Source organism: Pelodiscus sinensis, chromosome 14 (assembly GCF_052426305.1).
Source record: "Pelodiscus sinensis isolate ZL-2025 chromosome 14, ASM5242630v1, whole genome shotgun sequence".
Lineage (NCBI taxonomy): Eukaryota > Metazoa > Chordata > Testudines > Trionychidae > Pelodiscus > Pelodiscus sinensis.
This window is the reverse complement of record NC_143065.1, coordinates 7,208,381-7,234,096: the sequence shown is the minus strand read 5'-3', so window position 1 is coordinate 7,234,096 and position 25,716 is coordinate 7,208,381. Positions and strand designations below refer to the sequence as shown.

General features: G+C 50.1%; 1 protein-coding gene across 4 annotated transcripts in view; it reads left to right on the top strand.

The window, feature by feature from the left end:
• CCDC33 (coiled-coil domain containing 33) overlaps positions 1-25,716 on the top strand; it is a 238,109-nt gene that overhangs the window by 185,731 nt on the left and 26,662 nt on the right. For 2 of the 4 annotated variants that reach the window (XM_025183622.3, XM_025183619.3), the window contains 3 exons: positions 6,552-6,602; positions 21,657-21,793; positions 24,777-24,810. In XM_025183622.3, the coding sequence (XP_025039407.2) occupies positions 6,552-6,602; positions 21,657-21,793; positions 24,777-24,810 (222 nt within the window). The remainder of the gene's footprint in view (positions 1-6,551; positions 6,603-21,656; positions 21,794-24,776; positions 24,811-25,716) is intronic. The other 2 variants (XM_025183623.3, XM_025183621.3) reach the window with 1 other exon arrangement.

The following is a 25,716-nucleotide window of genomic DNA, read 5'->3' as shown; positions in this document are numbered from 1 at the left end:
GCTCCCCCAGTAGCACAAAGAGTTCCTGGGCCGGCAGTGCAGGGGGTCAAGCCGCCCGGGGCACCCTCATCCTCTTCTCCTGCAGGCAGGGGTCCGGGCAGAGACGAGGCCACTGCCGCCATGCACAGCCTGTAGCTTTGAATGGCGCGTCAGGTAGAATGTGTTGCCTGGGCAAGTGGGGCCTATAATAAAACGCGCAGCCGTGCAGGGGAACTGAGTGCACACTCCTACTTTGGCCCTGATTCTAGTATGGATGAGACTTGAGTAGTGATACTTGAGCTAACCTGTTAAAAATAACAGCGTGACCTTTGACACCGGCAGTAGCTTGGCCAGTGCTGCAGGCTTGTTGGGCAGCTAGCCTACTACAGCATCCACAGCACTATTCCTAGCATACTAGAGCTAGTGTGAGTCTGTCTTGCTGGGCTGAGAGGCTCTCTTCCAGCTCCAGTGCACATGTACTCTGTGATATTCCATGGGCCAGCTGGTCTATTTGGGCTCCAGGACTCGGTGTGGTTAGAGCAGCATCATGACAGCAGAGTGGGTCCCAAACTGGAGCACTGCCTCAAACCCCTCGAGCTCTGTGAAGTTTGGCACACATTCAGATTGGAACATGGCAGCTCAGACCCTCCTCCAACTCCCTTTAAGGCTGGCGGGAGGCTCTCATCGACTCTGTGTTTGGAGTCAGCTCCCACTTTGCTGCTGACTAGAACCCTTATGGCAGGTGCAGCATCACACTTATTGAACTACAGGCCTCCCCCTTCCTGACATTGCCGGGTTACGCAGGCCCAGGGCAGAGCATAAGGTCTAGCTGTGGAGTCCTAGCTCCCACCTGCTTCCCCAAATGGTCCTGCCCCCTTACCTTGACTTCCCTGTGATGCCACAGGCATTCCACCTTCCCCTTGCTTACCTGATTCTTCCAAATCCTCTCCCCTTCCCCCCGGGATTCTGTCTGACTGTCTCCCCAAACTCCCTGCTCTTTCCTTTCTGAGCATCCCTCTTTGCTCCCATGCTGGCCCCCTTTCCATGTTCCAACCCTGAGTTGCCAACTTGGGGCTGTGAGGGCCTCTCTGGATACAGCCCTCATTGCAAGTGCTGCTGCCTGGCCAGCACTGTGATGCCATGGCCTAGCACAACTGTGAGTAAACTTGGAAATGGCAGAGATGCTCAATGACGTCTTTGTTTTGGTCTTCACCGAGAAGTCTGTAGGAATGCCTAACATAGTGAATGCTAGTGGGAAGGGGGTAGTTTTAGAAGGTAAAATAAAAAAAGAACAAGTTAAAAATCACCTAGAAAATGTAGATGCCTGCAAGTCACCAGGACCTGATGAAATGCATCCTACAATACTCAAGGAGCTGATAGAGGAGGAATCTGAGCCTCTAGCTATCATCTTTGGAAAATCATGGGAGACAGGAGAGATTCCAGAGGAGTGGAAAAGGGCAAATCTAGTGCCCATCTATAAAAAGGGAAATAAGAACAACCCAGGAAACTACAGACCAGTTAGTTTAACTTCTGTGCCAGGGAAGATAATGGAGCAAGTAATTAAGGAAATCATCTGTAAACACTTGGAAAGTGGCAAGGTGATAGGAAACAGCCAGCATGGATTTGTAAAGAACAAATCATGTCAAACTAATCTGATAGCTTTCTTTAATAGGATAACGAGTATTGTGGATAAGGGAGAAGACGTTTGATACAGTCTCACGTGATATTCTTATCAATAAACTAGGCAAATACAGCTTAGATGGGGCTACTATAAGGTGGATGCATAACTGGCTGGATAACCGTACTCCGAGAGTAGTTATTAACGGTTCACAATCCTGCTGGAAAGGCATAACAAGTGGGGTTCCGCAGGGGTCTGTTTTGGGACCAGCTCTGTTCAATATCTTCATCAACATGCATCTGACGAAGTGGGTCTTTGCCCACGAAAGCTTATGTTCCTATACTTCAGTTAGTCTATAAGGTGCCACAGGACTCCTCGCCGCTTTTGATTTAGATATTGGTATAGAAAATACACTTATTAAGTTTGCAGGTGATACCAAGCTGGGAGGGGTTGTGACTAATCTGGAGGATAGGGGTCATAATTCAAAACCACCTGGACAAATTGGAGAAATGGTCTGAGGCAAACAGGATGAAGTTAATAAAGACAAATGCAAAGTGCTCCACTTAGGAAGGAACAATCAGTTTCATACATACAGAATGGGAAGCGACTGTCTGGGAAGGAGTACGGTAGAAAGGGATCTAGGGGTTATAGTGGACCACAAGTTGAATATGAGTCAGCAGTGTGATGCTGTTGCAAAGAAAGCAAACATGATTCTGGGATGGATTAACAGGTATGTTGTGAGCAAGACGCAAGAAGTCATTCTTCCACTCTACTCTGCGCTGGTTAGGAGTATTGTGTTCAGTTCTGGGCAGTGCATTTCAAGAAAGATGTGGAGAAATTGGAGAGGGTCCAGAGAAGAGCAACAAGAATGATTAAAGGTCTGAAGAACATGACCTATGAGGGAAGGCTGAAGGAATTCGGTTTGTTTAGTTTAGAAAAGAGAAGATTGAGGGGACATGATAGCAGTTTTCAGGTATCTAAAAGGGTGTCATAGGGAGGAGGGAGAAAACTTGTTCATCTTGGCCTCTGGGGATAGAACGAGAAGCAATGGGCTTAAATTGCAGCAAGGGAGGTTTAGGTTGGACGTTAGGAAAAAGTTCCTAACTGTCAGGGTAGTCAAACACTGGAATAAATTGCCCAGGGAGGTTGTGGAATCTCCATCTGTGGAGATATTTAAGAGTAGGTTAGATAACTGTCAATCAGGGATGGTCTAGACAGTATTTGGTCCTGCCATGAGGGCAGGGGACTGGACTCGATGACCTCTCGAGGTCCCTTCCAGTCCTAGTATTCTATGATTCTATGATGGATAAATACCACTGCAAGTCATCCAGTCTCTTTTGATGTAAAGATCTCGTGAGCACCTTCAACACATATCAGCAAGGATTTCTGGCATGGAGGAGGGAAAGCCCTCCTCCCTCTCTCTGTTTATCTGTGGCTTCTGGGGAGACAGCCTTGAGAACAACAACTTGCAAAGCCAGCCTCAGAGCAGTATCCTGGAGGGGGCAGTCCAAGCTCTGTCTCTTATCAGTTCTGTAGTGGTAGAAATGTAGCCGTGTTAGTCTGGTACAGCTGAAACAAAAAACAGGACTGTGTAGCACTTTAAAGACTAACAAGATTTTAAAGACTAACAAGACTTGTTAGTCTTTAAAGTGCTACACAGTCCTGTTTTTTGTTACCAGTTCTATGTGAGAGCTTGTGTGACGGACTCACAGGTGGTGCCCACTCTTGGCCCTGTACAGTCCTTGGGGTTAATGCCCTTCAATGGGACAGACCTTCTCAGGTGGCCACTCTCGCTCAGGGGTTAAGTCCCTCCGCCTCCTGGAACTGCACCTCTTCGAGCCTTTAGCAAACCTTTCTCGCACTGTGGGCCCCTCAGGGAATCCCCTCTCTCTGGACACCACAAGGCCTCTACTTCCAGTGAGAATAGTGCAACCCTGTTCTCTAGTAAGGGATAGTGCCAGAGAACGCACAAAGCTGACAGCTCCCCTCTTCTTCAGGGACATCCTGGGAGAAGCAGCCCTTTTACAGAAGGCCTCTGCGCATGGAAATCAGAGCTCTTCCCAGCTCCCGAGACAAGCTCCTAACAAGCTGTGACAAAGTGGCTGACTTGCATGCAAAAAGCCTGGGTGCCATGGGAGAGAGGGCAATGGTGGGGCAAAGGCGGGAGGGGCAGGAATTTGGGGCCCGATTCCTGCTTCACCCATCGGGAGTCCCAAGCCAGATTGTGCAATTAGGCTGGCCACAGATAGCCCATGGGCCAGGAGTCTGAAACCTTAGGATGGTCTGAGATCGGGGGGGATGCTCTGGTGGCGGGGTGACCAGCGGGGGGGGGGAGGTATGGGGACCGCTTCAGGCAGAGCCAGAGGAAAGACCCAGCTCCACACATTGATGGAGCAGGGCCCCTGGCTCTGAATATTAACTCGCCGCCCATGGTGCCCGGCACGCTTCCGGGTTCAGGGCACGGGGCCCCTTTAGGCGCAGGGCCCGATTCAGGGGAATCGGGCAAATCGTCCTAAGGCTGGCCCTGATTGGGAACCATTAGGAAAAGACACAAAATATCATAATACCATTGTAAATTGAAGGCACACACTCATCTTGATTATTGCATGAAGTGCTGGTCATCCCATCTGAAAAAAGATCATTAGAATTGGAAAAGGTATAGAGAAGGGCAACAAAAATGATTAAAAGGCATGGAACAGCTTCCATATGAGGAGAGATTAAAAAGACTTGAATTGGTAAATTTAGAAAAGAGATGACTGAAGGGGTATATGACAGAGGCCTATAAAATCATAACTGGTATGAAGAAAGCGAGTAAGGAAGCATTATTTACTTTCTCATAACAAAAGAATTGGGGGGGGGGTCACTCAATTAATAGGCGGCAGGTTTAAAATAAACAGAAGGATGTATTTCTTCACACAACATATATTTAACCTGTGGTACTTGTTGCCAGGGGCTCTTGAAGTCCTAAATGATGAGTTTCAAGACAGAATTAGGTAACTTCACGGAGGATCACATCCATGTCTATTAGCCAGGATGGCCAAGGATGGTGTCCCTAGTCTGTTTGCCAGAAACTGGGAATGGATGATGCAGGATGGATCACTTGATTCTCTGTCTTTGTTCATTCCCCCTGGCCCACCTGGGATTTGCCACTGTCAGAAGACAGGGTATTGGACTAGCTGGACCTTTGGTCTGACCCGGTGTGGCTGTTCTTATGTTCTACCTGGTGTTAGCCAGCCTGCTGTTGTTTTCTCAGTTCTAATGGATACTGAATGTGTGGTTCTAATTACTGACCCGTAATGGGTCAGATAACCCTCCTGCACATAACATACCTACATAGGAGTCAGGTTACAAGCTTATGTAGGCAAACTGATCCCTGTGTTCTTTGTCCACTGCTGTGTTTGATCCAAAGAGAACACAAGTCTAGAAGAGCCCAGCATTTTGGTTCAAGTTAGAGCAACTCTTAATTTTACCTCAGAAGGTCCCTAGTTCAGCACCATGTTGGCCAAGATGGCCGCCATTGCATAAAGGCGGGTGGGGAGCCTTATTTGGGATTTGAACTGTTCTTGGTCTCAGAATCTTGGGCTGAGTTTCCTCTGTCTAGAAGTGATGCATAACCCACCCGTCAGTGCCTGACTGTATAACCCCAGCTGTGCCCACGATGGACAGCATCATCTCATATTGCCAAGTCATTAGCTTTCCACACTTCAGATTTTCTCCTTTTCCTCCTTGTCTGTGTGGAGAGGGCAGCAGCCCCTCTGCTAGTTATATCACACAGATAATTTCCTCCCTTCTTAGTACCTCACACTGGTGGTGAATGAGTGGGAAGTTGTAGCTGCCATGTGCAGGAGTGGCAGATTTGCAGAAATGTTAATGATGCCCAGAGCCCACACCCTTCACACACCCAAACTCCCTCCCTCCCTCCCCTACCTGACACAGGCTCTGGGAGGAGGTTTGGGTGCTGGGCACAGGCTATGGGCTGGGCAGGGAATTGGGGTGCAGGAAGGGGTGGGAGGTTGTTGATGAGTAAATATTTACAGACCCTGGAGGGAGTTTGTGTGCAGGAGGGTGTGAGGTGCTGGGCTCGGCTCTGGGAGGAAATGTGGGTATGGGAGGGGATCTGGGGGGGGCAGGCTCTGGAGCAAGGTTAAGGAGGGTGTGAGAATGCAGGCTCTGGCACAGAAAGTATGAGGGAAGGGATTGCAGGAGGGAGGGAGAGGTGTGGGAGGACATGGAGGTGCGGGGAAAGGGGGTGGAGGTTGCAGCACTTACTTGAGGGCCCCTCCTCTGGCAGTGGCTTTTAGGCCAGGGAGTCTCTGCAAGCTGCTTCCTGCAGGCACCTCCCGTACAGCTTCCATTGGATGCCTCAGGGATGTGCCAGCAGCCACATAAGGAGCCAGAACAGGCAGGAAGCTGCTCTAGCCTGGCTGCACTGCCGGTGGTGGCAGTAGGGACATCTGGACCATTTGAAATTGCCTGAGAGCTGCAGGCAGGTCAGGGGATGCACTGAGGAGCTGTGTGCAGGGATGGCAGGTGGGATTGGGGGAGAGACCTGGCCCCAAACTTTGAGGACCTGGGTCCTGGGCCAGAAATATTCCTGTTGCCCAGGCACCACAGTCCCATACAACCTGCTGCCCTGGCCATATGAGGAAGAAGAAACCATGTGGCATATGGAGAAGAAGCTGCAGGCCAGGACAACAGTGAATATGATAGCTGAGCCAAACAATTAGACATCTGTTAGCTGTGAGGATCAAGGGAACCTTCATTTTTCAGGCAGTGCTGATTGTCCCGTCTCCAGTCTTCACTTCGGTGCCCTTTATGACCATCACTGATCTCTTGAGCAAGTTCTCATTGGAGTATGCAGTTGTCTCTACAGAACACACAGTGTCAAGGTTAAAGGTCAGAACAGGGAAAGCCCACGGAAGGCAATAACCTTGGCTTTTGTTTCTTTTCCCAGATGCCCCCCATTGAGCTTGAACGCAAGAAGTCTCATTTCAATCTGTTGTTGGTAAGTAAGTATATCTGCAGGGATGTTTCCATCACTCACCGTGGGACTGTAGTTGGGTTTGGGAGTCAGATCAGATCTTTTCATGGGCAGTGCACTAAGGTGAAGCATCTTTTAGGAATTTACAATGGGCATTTACAAGGACATCACAGTGAGAGCAGTGTAAGCATTGCCCTACTGGGTCTGACCCTTTTCCAGCCACAGCCTGCATCTTGCTGTATGAGATCCCAGCTGTGGATCTCACCTCCTGCCAGGGCAGTGAAATCATGGCTCTACCAAGTCCCTGTGGCACTGTCTGCTTTACTCAATTGGGGTATGTCTACACTACCCCGCTAGTTCGAACTAGGAGGGTAATGTATGCATACCGCACTTGCTAATGAAGCCCGGGATTTGAATTTCCCGGGCTTCATTGCCATAAGCGGGGAGCCGCCATTTTTAAATCCCCGCTGCTTCGAACCCCGTGCAGCGCGGCTACACGGGGTTCGAACTAGGTAGTTCGGACTAGGGTGCCTATTCCGAACTACCGGTACACCTCGTTTCACGAGGAGTAACGGTAGTTCGGAATAGGAACCTAGTCCGAACTACCTAGTCCGAACCCCGTGTAGCCGCGCTGCACGGGGTTCGAAGCAGCGGGGATTTAAAAATGGCGGCTCCCCGCTTATGCTAATGAAGCCCGAGAAATTCAAATCCCGGGCTTCATTAGCAAGTGCGGTATGCATACATTACCCCGCTAGTTCGAACTAGCGGGGTAGTGTAGACATACCCTTGCTTATTGGGTGTCCTGCCTTCTGCCATTACTGCTCCACCCACTGGCCCATCCACTCTTGTATTCCCACCTCCTGTCCTATTGCAAAATGCTCCATCAAATCTAATGTTCCCCTTGTTAGCAGTCTTGGTACAGAAGCGAAGAACTGACTGGTAACATGCCCAGATTAAGGTACATCAGGGCCTTAGGCAAACCATGACACAGGGCCTTGACAGCCTCACACCAAAGTGACAGGAGCCCCCTGCCAGAAAGACAGGTGCCATGGCAATGGGCACTTTATCCCCCCCAGGAGCAACAGTTGTGTCTTCCATCATGGGGGGTTCTCCAAATTTGCCCTGACAGCTGGGGATTATCTGTTTAGGTAGCTGGTGGGGGAAGGGCATTGCCACATTAAGAGCTAATATTGCACTGAGATGCATGGAGCAATTCACCCCTCTCAGAACTATTATTTCAGGTTGGCTGTAGACCTGTGGTTCTCAAAGTGTGGGCTGTGGACCATTAGTGATCTGCGACTGTCTTGCAGGTGGGCGACAGGTGTGGGTCTTGCTCCCACTTGCAGTGGGGATCCTGTGCTGGGGCTTCAGCCCCACGTTCTCTCCTCACCTCCACCCCCCGTGAAGCTGCAGCACCGGCACCAGCTTCATGGTGCCTGGCAGGGGGCAAGTCTCATGGACCAGATCTGGCTTGTGGCGGGAGGAAGTGGCTCCATGCGCTGCTGTTTCCCCTTCCCCTGGCTCGGGGAAAGGCAGTTTAGGAAACCACTCACCTGGAGGCTTTTCCCACTGGCGGAATTACAACCAGTGATAGCAGCAGGGGGCAGTATTTGGGAGTGGCATCAGGCATGGAGCCAGGTAAGCTCCACCTATCCCCTTCATGCCCAGACCACTCACCCTATCCCCCTCGCACACATTCCTCCCACAGAGATCTTGCACTCCACCACATTCCTACACTCCAGATCTCCCACCCCAGCCTGCTCCTGCACCTCACCTCCTACCCAGCTCCCCAGCCTTCAGCCTGTTCCTGCACTCCACCTCCCACCCAGGCCCCCCACTGCGCTCCTGCACTCTGCCTCCCTCCCAGACCCCTTACCCTCAGTCCATTCCTGCACCCTATTTCCCAGCCAGACCCTGTACCTCCACCTCCTCCTGCACCTATTTTGTTATCATGGCTAGTTGTCTGAAAGGTCTGTATTGAGTGGGGTTTGTCGCAGGCCAAAAAGTTTGATGGTTCCAGCCACACTCGGTCATGTTTTCACACATTTGTTACCTACCATGAGAGGTAAAAAGACGCTTTATTTTCAAATGAAGTCTGAGTGCAATACACTCACATGATTCCTGGAGCAGATGCCCAAGACACAGGTCTGTATCTCCTACAACTTCACCCAGCCTTGACTGAGAACAGAGACTCAGCCTCCTCCTCCCCCCGAAGTGGTCCCCCAATTCAGGCCTGTGGCACATTCCATGGCAGGTGTGTGGGCAAAGCTGGTTCTGCCTCTGGTCCCTGCTCTGTGGAGGCAGTGAGGCTGTAACTGTCCTAGGCTGTCAGTGCATCACGTTTCCCCAGGACTAGAGAAAGGGCAGATCCAGCGTAAATAAAAACCTAGCTCCTCCCCCAGCCTGGTCCTGAATTCTGGACAGAAAGTTGCTCTGGATGCACTGTTGCTGGGAGTTTAATTGCACACTTAATAAAGCACATAGAGCCTTGGATTAAAAAACCATGGCATGCGCCACAGTGTTAAGGAGAGATCATCGACTGGCTCTGGCTCGGCTTGTTTCTTAACAAATGCTGAAGATCCGAGGCTGGGATGCTGCAGTAGGTGAGGGAGGAAACAGAACTCCTTGGGGCCTCTCCGAAGATTATGGCTTCTGGCTCCTCCAGGCGGTGAAACACTGCAATGCCTTGAGAGAAGAGGGGGACACACCTCACCTTAAAGGTGCCACTGACCAGCAGGGTGGTAGGCAAGTCACTGGCTAGCTGGTAGATGGCTGGCTGGACAGTGTCTAGCAGGCAGTGCATGATTGGTTGGCAGGGCAGCAGGCAGGGCACTAGCTGGCTGCATAGAAGGGTAGCAGGCTGGGCAGTGGAAGGACACGACGTAGCTGGCAGGCAGAACACTGGCAAATATGCCTAGTTCAAAAATACTTTGGACAATACCAATTTTAATGTCTTAATCTGCTGGCTCTGCATATCCTATTTTGGTGTATATATCGCTCTTGAATGTAAAGTTAGAGATACGGGGCAGAAAATTGATTATGGTTTTAAATGGGCAAATGAAAGCCATCAAGAGTGTTTCCAGTGCTGGTAACCACTTGTAAGCAGCCTCCTTTGTCCTTTTAAGTCTAAGCAGTGGGTACTTTTCACACAGGGTTTGTAAAGATGGCTATTCCAGGCAGTAAACAAATTAAATCTGTCAGTTTGAATGGCCAGGACATTCCTGCCTAGAGAGACACGGGACAGAGCGATTTGCTTAAAAAGCAAGATATCCTCTGTGGGGTCATGGCTGAATTAGAATTGGCTGGTGGCCATAAGATCATTGTGCCTTGGACCAGGTTACAGGTACAGATGCTGCTCTACCTGAGAGTTTTGTGCCATTCATTTTGGGAAATGACTTTTTGATGCGACTGAGTTTATCCCAGGGATTGTGAGCAGTGAGACGGAATCCTGTGCTGAAATCCCAGAAGGGAAAGCGATGTCACAGAGGCTGTGGAGGGGACAAGAGATTGTCTCTTTGATTCTCCTCCTACCGAATTGGACAATTTGCAACATGTAGGAGGGGCAGAGGAAGCCAGCCCTGACCCTGAGTGGTTGCCTAGTGTCAGTGGGTCTGTCCAAGCTGTGTTTTGTCCAGGAGGAATACGGGAAACAGCAGAGGGCATGGCCAGCCTCCAGAGACACAAGAGTGTGTGACTTGGAGCAGAGCCTTAAGACGGGCTGGAGACCAAGAAGCTACTATGGGAACTGAGGAATCCAGGGGCCTGATGGCTGAGGGTTTACCCAATAGAAAAAAGGAAAGACTGCAGGTCTTTCCAAGGAAGGGCCCGTCCTGGCTGGGAGCTGTGTGCTGACAGGTGGCCCAGAGAAAGGGGAACAAGATTGTTTCTCCATCTTTGACAGGAGGAGACGGGAGATGGATGTTGGGTATCTATAAGCCCAAGGGCTGTGTCTAGACTGGCAAGTTTTTCCGCAAAATCATCTGCTTTTGCGGAAAAACTTGCCAGCTGTCTACACTGGCCACTTGAATTTCTGCAAAAGCACTGCCGATCTCATGTAAGATTGTCAGTGCTTTTGAGGAAATACTATGCTGCTCCCATTCGGGCAAAAGTCTTTTTCCGAAAAACTTTTGCACAAAAGGGCCAGTGTAGACAGCAGAGATTTGTTTTCTGCAAAAAAGCCCCGATCACGAAAATGGTGATCAGGGCTTTTTTGCGGAAAAGCACGTCTAGATTGGCCACGGACACTTTTCCGCAAAAAGTGCTTTTGCGGAAAAGCGTCCTGCCAATCTAGACGCGCTTTTCCGAAAATGCTTTTAACGGAAAACTTTTCTGTTAAAAGCATTTCCAGAAAATCATGCCAGTGTAGACGTAGCCAAGCTGCCTGACTGTCATTCATGCCTCAAGGGAGAATGGTGAGTCTGGACTCCCAGCGGGGCGTGACTGCAATTGGCTTCTTGGAAGCAGAACCTGGGCGTTCAATAGAAACCCCACAGATTCAAAACCCAGTAGTGTCAGACACTGAATTGACACTTGCTTTGAGACAGGAAGGTGGAAATCTCTGGAAGTCTGTAGATGAATGTGGGTATGCTCAGGGCTTGACAAACCGTGGCAAAATCTACTCACCAGCCCTGCACTGCGCATGCGCAAGACCCGCACTGCGCATACACGCGCCGCTGGTGAACGGGGCAACCGGCTGAAATCTACTCGCCACAAGCGAGTAGATTCACTGATTTGTCGAGCCCTGGGTATACTAATGGACCACCTGAGGGAAGAAGTGAGGAATGCCTCAAGGAGGGAGGGAAATATGTTTCCATTGGGAACCCATTCCTTCCCACAGTCTCAAAATAGAGCTTGATACAGCATACTTTACTGATGAGAGAGAAAAACCTGTAGCTAAACACACTTTGGTACATAGAGATTTTGAGAGGGGAAAGAAATACTGTACCACACAAATGGTCTAAACAGAGGGCGTTGTTTTGCTGGTAACCTTATGTCTTTTCTTGCAACACTTATAGATCTGCACAAAGAAACTGATATAAACGATAAACCTCTTGAAAATATGTAACATACCTGAGTCTTTGGAAAAACTTTTGTGCCTGCTGGGGACTGGAGCAAGAGGATCCCATGAGCATGCAGCTTCTAAGCTCACGACTATGCATAGGCTTAGAGCTGAGTGTAGCAGCAGGCACAACAAAACTGCTCTGTTGTATGGAAGGGGCATGCTACCTTATGGTGTTGGGGACTATATGCCAAAATACTTACACATGGAAAGATATTGCTATCTGCATTCCGGAGGCACTGCTATACCCCAACATGTTTTCTGGCAGTCAGGGGATAGGAGCCCAGAACTTTGGAAAAACTCCTACAATTGACAACACAGGGTTTGGTGGCACTGTGTGGTTGTGTAACCAAAGCCCAAGTAAATTTCTGAGCACACTGTCCACTCCACTGACAATAATTTCAGGGAGAAGGTGTAACGGTCTCCCCCGCCCCATGACTATGGCAAAGTTCTGTCCGTGCTCCGTGGGTCTCATGCTACTGACAAATAATAGCCTCAGAGACTCGCTGTGGTCCTATACACAACCCCTTTCTCTTTAGAGGAGGCAGGGTCCACAGCTTAGTGAGCCATACTCATCACAGGCTAGTCCATGGTTTTGAGGTGAAAACCCCCTGATTGTCCTGGTCTCCCTGCTTGGGACAGGCTCTGTGTTGGCGTGGGGGAAGGTTTGGGGGGGAACCGGGCCCGCCTACTACTCCGGGTTCTGGCCTAGGGCACCTGCAGCAGCAGCAGCAGCAGTCAAGGTTGTTTTTCCTTCCAACTTGGCAGCTTTTTCCTTGGGCCACTTCCCCAAACAACCGCTCCAAAACATCTCTCTGGTACCTGTTATTCAGCTTTCACACAGCTTCTTGTTTCTCCCTTTCTCCTTCTGGTCCATCACTCTTTGTCTTCCCCCTCTCCCTACCTAGAGGAGGCCTTTTAAAGCAACTCCACTGGCTGTCATTGAAAATAACAACCAATGGTCTGGTAGCACTTTATAGACTCACAAAGCATGGAGATGGGATCATGAGCTTTCGTGGGCACAGCCCACTTCTTCAGATGACCGGAGTTATGAATAGGGGGATATGAAAACTCAAAATAAATAGGAGACTGTAATTGACTGCAGGTGTTGAGTGACTTACCTGAGGGAGCAGTCTACTTAACTAGCCCCTGGTGTTTTCTTGCCTTCATTTTATTGCAGCAGGCTTTAGGGCTACGTCTACTTGCTGCCTGTCTACACTGGCTGCGAGTTCTCGTGCAAGTAAACTGATGTTCTACTGTATAAAATGAAGGCTTCTTGTGCAAGAACTCTGACACTCCTGCTCAGGAATAAGCCCTCTTGTGTAACTGTTCTTGCGCAAGAGGCCAGTGTAGACAGGCAGCTAAGAGATTTTGTGCAAGAGCCGTCCAAACGGAAAAAAGCCCTAGTGGCCACTTGACGCTCCGTATGCGCAGGCAGCTCCGGACTTCCTGGTAACCCGAGCCCCCTTAAAGGCAGACGCAGCCTGCAGAGGCCATGAGGCAGAAGTACCTCTGCCACCCAGCTCCGCTGCACGGCTCTGTGCCCTCCAACAGACACCAGACCACCCAGGATGGCCACTCCAGGGGGGGAACAACCACCCACAAACCCAGCGGAGGAGGCCCCAAGGGGCACAAAGAGGCGCGCCCCTTCGTGGTCCCCAGGGGAGATCGAGGTCCTTCTGGGCTGACCAAGAGGCCCTCCACAACATCCATGCCCATCGGAGGAATGCGGACATTTTCTGACGCATGGCCCAGGCGCTCTCCGACCAGGGTCATCCAGCCCGGACCCTCGAGCAGGTCCAGGCTAAAGTCAAGGACCTGCGCCTGGGCTATGTCCAGGCCAGGGGGCAGGAGCCGACACCATTACCCCAGGGACCAGTGGACACCAGCAGGCACTCCCCCATCAGCAGGCCCAGTGAGGCGGGGGATGAGGACAAGCTGGCTAGTGCATCAGAAGAGGAGGACCAGGGGAGCACTGTGACCCTCCAGCTGGAGGTCCTCTCAGGCAGCCCAGATGTCTCCCGTGCGTCATCGGAGGCCGGGGAAGGATCCACTGGTGAGTGTTGCACTTTGCACTCACAAGGGCGGCGGGGAGCCAGGCGCCCGGGGGGACGGGGAGGAAGCATCACTCAGGCAGCGTGAGCTGTGTAGCATTAGCAGTATGCAGCACGTGCAACCACGTGCAGCTTGGTGACCGAGCGGCACGTGGCCACAGCAGGCAGCTCCAGGATATGCCTGGGACCGTGCTGCTCACACACATCCGGACCAGGGGGGAAGGGTGGATGTTGGCTGGAACCAGCCAGGGCCCCAGGGGCTCAAGCCAGAGCCCACACCTCCGGAAGGGTGCAGCACACAGAACAGCACACTGTCCCATGCCTGGCTGTGCGGCACAGCCAGCTGCTCCTGGGAAAACCGCAGTGACACAGCCCTAGGAGTGTGGCCCCCACCGCACCCCTCGCCTGCTCCCGGTGCCTTGGCTGGCCCCCTGAGGGAAGTCCCCACTGTGGCCACACATGTCCCTGGGCTACGTGTGTGAGGGCTAGCGGGAGGGGGAGGAGGGAAGCGCTCGGGCTGGCCCTAGAGCCACCTGAGTTTCGCTGCAAGGATGGTACGCTCCACAGTCACCCCTGTTTCCGTCCAGGAGACATCCACGTGATGGAGATCTGAGAGCCCAAATCACGTCAGCCATATATGCTCCTAGGCACTGTTGTGGGGATTCATCTTGCTCCCTGTCAAACACCATTGATTAGCCCAAAGCCTCACAGCCTCTCCTGGCAGGGAGTTCCACAGGTTAACACAACAAACGCGCGCGCACCCGCCCCCCCCCCTTCCCTTCCAAGGGACCAAGACACAGATCGGTGGTTACAATACATGGAGGAGCATCCTTCTCCGGGGGCGGTCCTGTATGCAGACATACAACACAGGGGGAATGAGTGGGCCCAAGCCACAGTACTGTGGTGTCAGCCGAAGCTGGCTGGCGGCTGGAGTGGGGAGACAGGGTCTGTTTCAGCCACCTATCGGCCCATCAAGCCGGAGTGGCCACCCTGTTCTCCCCGAACCTGCAGCCCAAGGTGCCTGGGACTGCCGAGGTCGTGCAGGGCTGTCTGCTGCATCTCCGGGTTTCAACTGAGGGGCTGACACTAAACCTCATTAACAGCTGCGCCCCGACGTCCAGCCTGGAGATGCTCCGCTTCTACCAGCGGATGTCTGCCTTCCTTGGCTCTCTGGATCCTTGTGAGTGCCTAGTCCTGGGTGGGGATTTCAACTGCACCCTCGAGGAATAGGACTGCACGGGGACCGAGCAGTGCCCAGCCACCGCAGACCTGTTCAGGGAGATAATAGACCAACACTCCCTGGTGGACGTCTGGCGAGACCTCCACCCGAGCGAGGACACAGTGTTTACCTATGTTCAGGTGGTGCATGAACGGTCATTCCACTCCCAGTTGGACCCCATTTATCTTTCTCGTCATCATCTATTTCGGGCCCATTCCTCCAGCATTCGGACGGACCCATTCTTGGACCACCTCTTGGTGGCCGTGACGGCCTCTCTTTCCTCAGAAAGGCCGGGGCCGGCCTACTGTCATTTTAACAACAGCCTGCTGGAAGATATGGGCTTTGTAGAGTCCTTCCGGGGGTTTTGGCTGGCCTGGCATGGGCGGCGGCTTGCCTTTCCCTTGGCGCAACAGTGGCGGGATGTAGGGAAAGTGTGCATGGGGCTCTTCTGCCATGACTACACCCGGGGGGCCAGCTGGCGGAGGGATGCAGCAATAGAGCAGATGGAACAGGAGGTCTTAGAGCTACAGAGATGGCTGGCCACCAGCCCCGGAGATCCACGCCACCGCGGAGCATACTGGGAGAGGCGGGAGGAACTCCTGGCCCTTGAGAACCTTCGGGCCCAGGGTGCCTTTGTTCGTTCTCGCATCCATCTCCTTCGGGAGTTGGATCATAGCTCCCGCTTCTTCTATGCCCTGGAGAAAAAAGAAGGGGGCTAAACAACACATCGTCTGCCTCCTGGTGGAGGATGGCACCCCCCTCACAGATCTGGTGGAGATGTGCGACATGTCTCATGCCTTCTATGCCTCTCTGTTCTCCCCGGATCTGACCGACACTGATGCCTGCAGGGTTCTCGGGAACGAACTCCCGACGGTCAGCACGGGCAACCAGGATCGGCTACAGCTGCCTCTCTCTCTGGCCAACTTCTCAGAAGCCCTCCATCTCATGCCCACCAATAAATCCCCTGGCATGGACAGGCTGACCGTGGAGTTCTACCACGTGTTCTGGGACATAGTCGGCCTGGACCTTGCCAGCATCTGGGCTGAGTCCTTGGAGATCGGGGTCCTCCCTTTATTGTGCAGGTGAGCCATGCTCACCATGCGGCTTAAGCAGGGGAACCTCCGCGATCTGAGGAACTGGTATCTCTTCTCACTCCTCAGCACAGACTATAAAATTGTTGCCAAAGCCATCTCCCTAAGGCTAAAGACCCGTATGTCTACACTACCCTCCTAATTCGAACTAGGAGGGTAATGTAGGCATACCGCACTTGCAAATGAAGCCCGGGATTTGAATTTCCCGGGCTTCATTTGCATAAGCTGGGCACCGCCATTTTTAAATCCCGGCTGGTTCGAACCCCGTGCCGCGCGGCTACACGCGGCACGAACTAGGTAGTTCGGACTAGGCTTCCTAGTTCGAACTACCGTTACTCCTCATTCCACGAGGAGTAACGGTAGTTCGAACTAGGAAGCCTAGTCCGAACTACCTAGTTCGTGCCGTGTGTAGCCGCGCGGCACGGGGTTCGAACCAGCCGGGATTTAAAAATGGCAGTGCCCAGCTTATGCAAATGAAGCCCGGGAAATTCAAATCCCGGGCTTCATTTGCAAGTGCGGTATGCCTACATTACCCCGCTAGTTCGAACTAGCAGGGTAGTGTAGACATACCCTCCGTGTTGGTGGACATGGTCCATCCAGACCAGACCTACACCGTCCCAAACCGTACCATCTTTGATAACCTCTTTCTGGTCCAGGATCTCTTAGACCTTGGTTGTAGGGATGGTCTGTCGTTCGCCCACCTGTCCTTGGATCAGGAGAAGGCATTCGACCGGATACACCACGAGTACCTCCTAGGCACCCTGTCTGCTTCGGCTTCGGGCCTCTCTTTCTGGGGTTTCTCCAGATGCTGTATGCCTCCACAGAGTGCTTGGTCAAGCTCAACTGGACCCTGACCACACTGGTCAGCGTCAGGCGGGGAGTGCGTCAAGGCTGTCTGCTGTCAGGCCAGCGGTACTTAAGGCCTTGGCCACCCTCTGTTCCTTTTTGGTCTTCTTGCCTTTCCTGGGGGTGGGGAATAGTTCCTGGGACATCTCAGGGTCACACAAGTAGTGTGTGTGTGTGTGTGTGTGTTTGTATATATATATATATAGTGTGGATGAGGACCACATCATACACAGAGAGCAGCATATGTGGCCCACAGTGGTAAATAGAAACTGAGTTGCTGTATACATGAAATTGACCACTTTATTTGCATTGTCCCAATCAAAACGAAAAGCAAATGATACATTAATAGAAGCAACGATGAAAAGTCAAGGAGATTTTTAATGACCTATGGAGTAACAAAGGTTTAAAAAAATCTTTGTGTAAATCTGCATCAGCTCATTCCATCAATGACTTCAGTTGCCCAGGGCTCAGCTGTAATTTACACAAGTTGAGGATCTGGTCTGGTATAGTTTTTTAACGTGTCAGTATCCATGTAACAAACTGCTTTGGCAGAGACACAGAGACTGGTTGGGTTGCTTGCGATTTTTCATTGAGGGTCTTTTTCAGTGTTTAAATCCACACATATACATAGAACTAGAAGAGGCTGGGTGCTCAGCGCCTATGCTTATCAGACAGGTATAAAAACCTAGATTTGCATACCTAACCCGGATTTGCATACTTAACCAACAGATCAACTCACCCTTCTCTTTCCCTTCCAGTGAGAGAACCCGTGGGGTGTACACAGTGTGTGCTGAAGCTAACCTTCAAAGGGAGCCTTTCTATGTGGTTGCTAAGAGGAGCTCTCTTGTTGTAGCAACAGCAGCACACTGTGGGCTGTGAACACACAACAGAAGCAGGTGCTGCTGCTCAAACCTAACCTCTCTTGTTAGCAGAAAGACGTCTGGCTCCTCTCATGCTGCAGGCTACTAGCTCTTCTGTAAGTTTGGTGTCCGGCTGCTTTTTCATAGGCAACTTGCAGCCTAGGTGGGGGAGGTGTTCAAGCTCCCTGTGGTCAGGACATCAGAGTAGAGGACTGCTGATTTGTCTTTCAGCTCTGGAGTTTGCATAGTTGTGTGGGTGTTGCTGTTTGAAGTGACAGACACCTGGCAACGAACTTGTTATCGTGGATGGATGGCTTTCTAGGCAAGGGTGACTGCCAGTTATCTCTGGAGCCCAGAGTATCTTCAGGAGCAGCAGAGGCTTGGGGGAACCTGCTAAATGGTTTGGGATGAGCTGGTAGGATAGGGACCAAGCACAAGTGGTGGATGGCTTGGTACTACAGGCCTTTCTCCTCAACCGTGAGTATCCAGAGCTGCAGATGGGGATGGGGGACCATGAAATCTCTCTCTTTGTCGCTCACATTTAATTAAGTGCTGGTAAGGCAAAGGATGCCAGAATGACAGCTCTGGGAGGGCACAGACCCAGGAAGTGCACACTACCCCCTTCTGTTCCATGTATTCACATAGCAGCTCTACTCTGGAGAGACCATGTCAGAACAGGGGGCCCTGTCTCCATGACCCATTCAGACCTTAGCTTTACTGCTATAAACAGCTTTTTCTGCTGTTTGCAGGACCCTTGACAGTTGCAAGGAGACAGGGCTCAGCTGTAATGAAAAGCAAGAAGATTATTTGCTGAGCCTGCTGGATGCAAACAGACTTGGAATCCTCTCTGCTCTCTAGCTCTCAGGCTGACTAGCACTAACTAGTGTCAGGGCCTTTGTAACTCCTGGCCAGGACTCTGCAGCTGCTGCCAAAGCTTCAGCGATGAGCGTTGCATTTTGAAAGTTTGGGTGTCAAGATCTCTTTCCACTAGAGGTGATGCAAGGTAATCAGATGAAGTGTCAGATATTACCAATACGCTTTTTCAGCCATGAGCACCAGAGTGTTGTGGAAGACAGCAAATCATTGTGGCTGTAGGAGGTTACAGCAAAACAGAGATTTTTTTTCAGAGCTAATGACTAGTGGCTGGGAAACATGGCTGTGTGTTGGGTTCCACAGAACATAGGGTGACTGAGTAAAAATGTTTGGGGTTGCACTGGGTTTCTGCCACTTGAGTTCAGAAAATCAGGGCTTTAAAACTTACCAGAAGATAACTTTCTTTGCTGAATTAGGGTTTGCCCTTAGTCATTAGACACCAACAAATTGTATGTAAATCACCCATTTACATGCAGTATGTGATGCAAATTGTGCACCCTCCATTTTTATGGAATGACTGGATGCAAAAGATTGTTCTCGTGCCTCAGAAGTTAGAGATGAGGCTACCACATTCAGGACAGACTCCTGAAAAACAGGGCACTCCAAACTAGTGATTATTAGATTATACCAACTTCTATCTTGCCACACTTGTTAATAAGTCAGAAATGCGGTCTCCTCAGGCATTCCAACACTAATTTTGCCACTCAGACATGACTTTATGATGAGTGCTTACTCAAAACCAGTTTAATCAGACAAAGGGGTTTTTCTAATCCCAGAAGACCAGCCACACAGCCAGGTCAGTATGTAAGTCAGATCTTACCCAATAATCATGCTGTTGCCAATCCTTTAGTATCTAATATCTCAAGGGTTATTTATAAGAAAAAAGAAAGAGGAGAGAGTGAAAATGTTTAATGAGATCAAATATGTACAGTTCTTGCCAAGTTCTTACATCAGGTGTAAAGCAGTGATGGAATAAACTGTTGGCTTGTAAAGCCTCCTTCTAGATCAGTATCCTGTCTTCCAATGCCAGATGCCCCAGAAGGAATGAACAGAACAGTCAATCATGTGATCCCTCCCCGTCACTCATTCCCAGCTTCTAACACACACAGGCTAGGGACACCATCCATGTCCATCCTGGCTAATAAGCATTGGTGGACCTGTTCTCCATGAATTTATCTAGTTATTTTTGAGCCCTTTTAATATCCTGGTCTTCACAACATCCTTTGGCAAAGAGTTGCACAGGTTGACTGTGTGTTGCCTGAAGAAGTACTTCCTTTTGTTTGCTTTAAATGTGCTACCTATTAATTTCATTTGGTGACCCCAAGTTCTTTTGTTATGGAAAGACGTAAAAAACTTTTCCTTATTCACTTTATCCACACTAGTCATGATTTTATAAACCTCTATCATATCCCCCTCCCTTAGTTTCCTCTTTTCTAACATAAAAAATGCCAGTTTTTTAATCTCTCTTCATATGGAGCCATTCTAACCCCCCAATCATTTTTGTTGCCCTTTTCTGAACTTTTTCTGCTTGTTTTTTGACTGCTGCTGCACATTGTCTAGATGTTTCAAGAGAACTATCCACAGTGATTCCAAGATCTTTCTTCGGAGTGGTAACAGCTAATTTAGTCCCCATCATTTTGTACATATAGTTGGGATTATATTTTCCAATGTGCATTACTTTACATTTATCGACATTAAAACTCATTTCCTATTTTGTTGCCCAAGATCCTTTTGAAGTTCTTCAAAGTCTGCTTTGGTCTTAACTATCTTGAGCTGTTAAGTATCATCTGCAAATTTTTCCACCTCGTTATTTACCCTTTTCTCCGGTTCATTTATTGAAAAGGCTAAATAGTATTTTCCCAGTATGGACCCCAGTGGGACACTACTAGTTACCACTCTCCATTCTGAAAGCTGAACATTTATTCCTACCCATTATTTCTTATCTTTTAACCAGTTATCAGTCCATGGGGAGGAACTTCTTTCTTATCCCATGATAACTTACTTTACTTAAGAGCCTTTCATGAGGGACCTTGTCAAAGGCTTTCTGGAAATCTAAGTACATTATATCCACTGGCTCCCCCTTGTCCACACGTTTGTTGACACCCTCAAAGAATTCCAGTAGATCAAGGCGGCATGATTTCTCTTTACAGAAACCATGTTGACTTTTCCCCTGAAAATTATGTTCATCTATGTGTCTAACAATGCTATTCCTTACTATAGTTTCAGCTAATTTGCTGGGTACTGACATTAGACTTACCAGTCTGTAATTGCCAGGATCACCTCTATAGCCTTTTTTAAAGATTAGCATCACATCTGTGTTCTTTCAAAACTCTTGGGTGACTGGCATCTGGTCCTGCTGACTTGTTACTGTTCACTTTATCAATTCATTCTAAAACCTTCTCTAATGAGACTTCAATCTGGGACAATTCCTCAGACGTGTCAGCTAAAAAGAATGGCTCAGAATTGGGAATCTCCCTAACATCCTCCCCTGCAAAGACTGATGCAAAGAATTCATTTAGGCTATGTCTAGACTACATCCCTCTTTCGAAAGAGGGATGTAAATTAGACACATTGAAATTGTGAATGAAGCCGGGATTTGAATTTCCCATGCTTCATTTGAATAATGGCAGCCGTGCGTTCTTTCAAAAACAGTTAACACCTTGCACCAACATCAAAAGTACCTTGTGTGATCTTCAGTGACCCCAAGTGGTCTTGGGCTCTGCTGTTCATAAGTTCTGAAAGATGAAGCTAAGAAAGACCCAGCAGGACCAAGTGAACAACCAGACCAGGCAAACTATTAGGAAACACAGAGCTGTTCTTCAGATAAGTGCCCTAAGTAAATAGAGAAAGAGAGGAAGGATATAGGAGAGTTTGAAACAGTATCAGGCTGGCCTTAGTGTTAGAAACCAGATCTGGAAATCAGCATCATTCCATGGAAGTCAGCAGAACTCTGTCAGTTTACACCAGCTGAGGCTCTGGCCCCAGGTCCATGACCCAAGGTGTTCTACATGGCACCAGCCCCGTTTTGTGTAAGTTTTGCTCCATCTATGGTGACCTTCTCAACTCCCCCTTGCAGCTTCACCAAGATAATGGCATCTCCCTTCCGCCCCCCGATGCTGTCGCTGAGATCCTACCAGAAAAGCAGATGTTCCTATATGAAAAGGCAGCCACCCCAACTGACAGTGATGTGGATGATACGCACATGCTCAATAGGTATGGAGATCGGTTTCCCAGCTCTTTCTCCGGTGGATGTATCCTTAAGCAACTCCCTAGCTTCCTCTTGGCCCAGCTTCTTCCTGTCTCCCATTGGGATCCAGATAGTTCATTGCTTGTGGCATTTTAGGAACATGGGGATTGGCTAACTGAATCAGCAGAACTCTGTCAGTTTACACCAGCTGAGGCTCTGACCCAAGGTGTTCTACATGGCACCAGCCCCATTTTGTGTAAGTTTTGCTTCATCCATGGTGACCTTCTTAACTCCCCCTTGCAGGTCCATCCAGCCCAGTATCCTGTCTTGGTCATGGCTTCAGAGGCAGGTGTGAAACCCCTGGCTTGGGATGCTATGGAATAACCTATTCATAGTGAAAGTTCCCTCCTAACCCCAGTATTTTGTCATTGTGAATATTTTGCACCTGTGCTAAGAAAATGACAGTGCTGATGGGAGCCAGTGACAGTGTGGACAGTGGTGGGCAACCTTTCCTGTCTACCTTCCCTGCATGCATCCTGCAGTCCTGCATCCCACACAGTTGGGCCAATTACCTTCCATTCTGAGATGTTTTACCCCAATTCATGTTCAGTTGGGCCAGGCTGAGTAGTGACATCCTAGTTCTGATACATCCCAAGGGCTGTGTCTAGCAAACTCATTTCACTAAGGCATGCATGGGAAAAATGTGGCCCACGGGCTGGATCCAACTCACCAAACCGCCAGATCTGGGCTACCATCCCATCGCCTAGTAGGAGCGTCAGGCAGGCTCCATGCCGCCACACACCATTCAAAACAGCTGGCTGCAGGGGTTATGTGCTCTGCTTGCCATGAGCTCCTGGGATGGGAGGTGGGGCTTTGCACACTGCCCACACCCCCAGCACAATCTCACAACTCCCACTGATAGGAACTCCCGCTCCCCCCCCCGGGGGGGCTTGTGGCACTCAGAGAATGCAAGGTCCTCTGCAGCTGGCCACTTTGAGCAGTGTGCAGAAGCATGGCAGGCAAGGAGCCTGCCCAAAGGTCCCTCTGGGATGCTGACTGGGAGCCACCAAGGTAAGTGCCTCCTGATTGGAGCTTATACCTGGCACCCTGCACCCAAACCCTCTGCTCCCCCTCTTGTACCCCTTGCCCCATGTAACCCAAACCCTCTGCACCTCCACTTCTGCACCCATACCCCATCTCACACCCTGCACTCCAATTTCCTGCCCCAGGTCACAACCCCTTCCTTCACCAAAACTTCCTCCCAGATCCCACACCCACTCCTGCAGCCCAGTCCTCTACCCTGAGCTCTCTTCTGCACCCATCCTTCATCCCAGACCCTGCACTTCCTTCATTAATATCATGGAAAAGTACAGCCCTTGACCACTTACTAAATTCTTGGAGTGGCCACTCCCTTCCCTCCCCCCCCCCAAAAAAAAATTATTGCCCAGCCAGGCACTAGGGCCACAAGCAAGATTGTATCCTGGCCCGAACAATGCAAGGGTGCAGCATTAGCATGGGGCCCACATATCCCAGCTTTCTGGGTTTAGGCTAGTTTTCTGGGGCACTTCCTGCCTCCCAGCTGGCTCACAGGCCCAGCCAGGTAAAATCAAACATTTCTCACCACTTCCTGCTCAGCCCTCTCCCTTCTAACCTCCAGTCCCCTTCCTCCTCCTCCTCTATCTCATCAGGCATAGTTTGCCCACTTCTAAGCTGGGTCCCCATCGGACCAGACTGGCCAGCTGCTCACCTGGTGGAACAGCACAGTGCATTAGGGATCACTTCCCAGCGCAGAAGTCTGCCCATAATGTATTTCAGTGGGACCTGCAGACTATTCAGCAGAGGGGCCTAGCACAGAAGGAGGTGAGCAGGTCAGATTAGTTCCTGGGAGGGGAAGATCTAGAGGATATAGGGAAAGAAAACACAGGTGAGATTGAAGGACCCAACATCCTCTGCAATCCCACCTCTCTCTCAATATCTGCCTGACCCCACTGCCAGCTTCCAGCCCACCAGTCTATTGGAAGCCATGCTTCAGCATTGATTCCCTTCTCACCCAGCAACGCAGCACAGTTGGCACAGGCTTCCCAGCGCCTTGGGCTGGAGTAAGCTGGTTGAGTCCTCACCCAGAGAGCACAGAAACGATTCCTTGAAGCTGGGACAAGCCACCAGAAGTAATGACATGCCTCAATGGGGAGTACACCTGTTTCGACTGGTCCTGGCTAGTGATTTGGGGCTTCCCTTTGATGCTTGGATAGCAGCAGTGGCCAAGAATTGTTTTTTTCTATCTACTTTCGGCAAGAACATAGGGTATGTCTACACTACCCTCCTAGTTCGAACTAGCGGGGTAATGTAGGCATACCGCACTTGCAAATGAAGCCCAGGATTTGAATTTCCCAGGCTTCATTTGCATAAGCCGGGCGCCGCCATTTTTAAATCCCGGCTGGTTCGAACCCCATGCCGCGCGGCTACACGCCTAGGTAGTTCGGACTAGGCTTCCTAGTTCGAACTACCGTTACTCCTCATTCCATGGCTACACGCGGCACGGGGTTTGAACCAGCCAGGATTTAAAAATGGCGGCGCCCGGCTTATGCAAATGAAGCCCGGGAAATTCAAATCCCGGGCTTCATTTGCAAGTGCGGTATGCCTACATTACCCCGCTAGTTCGAACTAGGAGGGTAGTGTAGACATACCCCTAGAGACATCTCCATAGTCACCCAGGCCTAGGAGGTTCCAAAGTTCCAAGTTCCACTGAAGTCAACCCTCCTTGACACTGATCAGTATTGGATCTGGCCTTGGATTAATGCTGTGGGGGCACTGGCTGCCCTCAGAGCAGGGGCATGCCTCAGCTGTTGGTTTGGTTTGATGGAGCCCAAATGGCTTGAAACCTACCTGCTTCCTCTTCCAGGCAGGGAGAAACAGAGGAAAGAGGCTTCTTCATTAGTTATATCTTGAGCTGATGGCCTTGCAGGTTGCCTAGCTCCCATCCATGACCCTCTTCTTTCTGTTCTGCAGAACCCAGGATGTCACGAGGTTCCATTTGGACCAGGTGAGTAAATAGTGCTGCTCATTTTCACTCTTGGAGTGAGATAGTGATGGTCAGGAACCAGGAAGGGCAATGGACAAAGCAGGGTGAAAATGGAAGTGACTGGATGCTCCAGGCCTACCACACATTGACCAGACAAGAAAGAACTAGGGTATGAGGCATGGAGTAAATGAGTGAGACAGGATAACATGCCGCTCAGTGAGCCATGTGAGATTGCTGGGCATAGGCAGTACCAGGTGGGTGGAAAATAAGCAGCAAGGGCTGGTTGGAGGCTTGTTTGTTAATCAATGTCTGTTTCATGTTGTTCCCAAGTGAGTTGCAAAGCAACCCCCACTCCCAAGAGTCCATCCAATGGTAGTGCACCATTCTGGGCTCAGGCTCTCGATCCAGGCTGTTGGAGGAAGGGCTAAATGACATGCAGAGCTGGTAGCTTCCCTGCATTCCCATGGGAACAAGATCCATTCCATTTATAAAACACAGACAAATCGCTCGGCGGCATCATTGTGTAGTTGTGATGAGGACCTAGATTTTCCTTTAAAGCTTGATCCAGAGTCAACTTAAGTCAACAAGGGTCTTTCCATTAATTTTAACAGAGTTTAGATCAGACCTTTAAAGCAGCTGACTCTGTGTGTCATGTACTGGGCCTCCCACCTAGATACCAGCAACCTGCAGAGAGCAGGAGAAGCAAGAATAATGACAAGTCTCAGAGGGGTAGCTGTGTGTGTTTGTACCTGCAAAAACAATGAAGCTTGTGGCACCATAAAGAACAAATTTATTTAGCCATAAGCTTTTGTGGGTAAAAGCCACTTCACCAGATGCATTGGAGTGGAAATTACATATAATTATGTCTATATGTACTAGTTATATCGAAAGAAGGGAGTTACTTATCAAGTGTAGGACCAGTGTTAA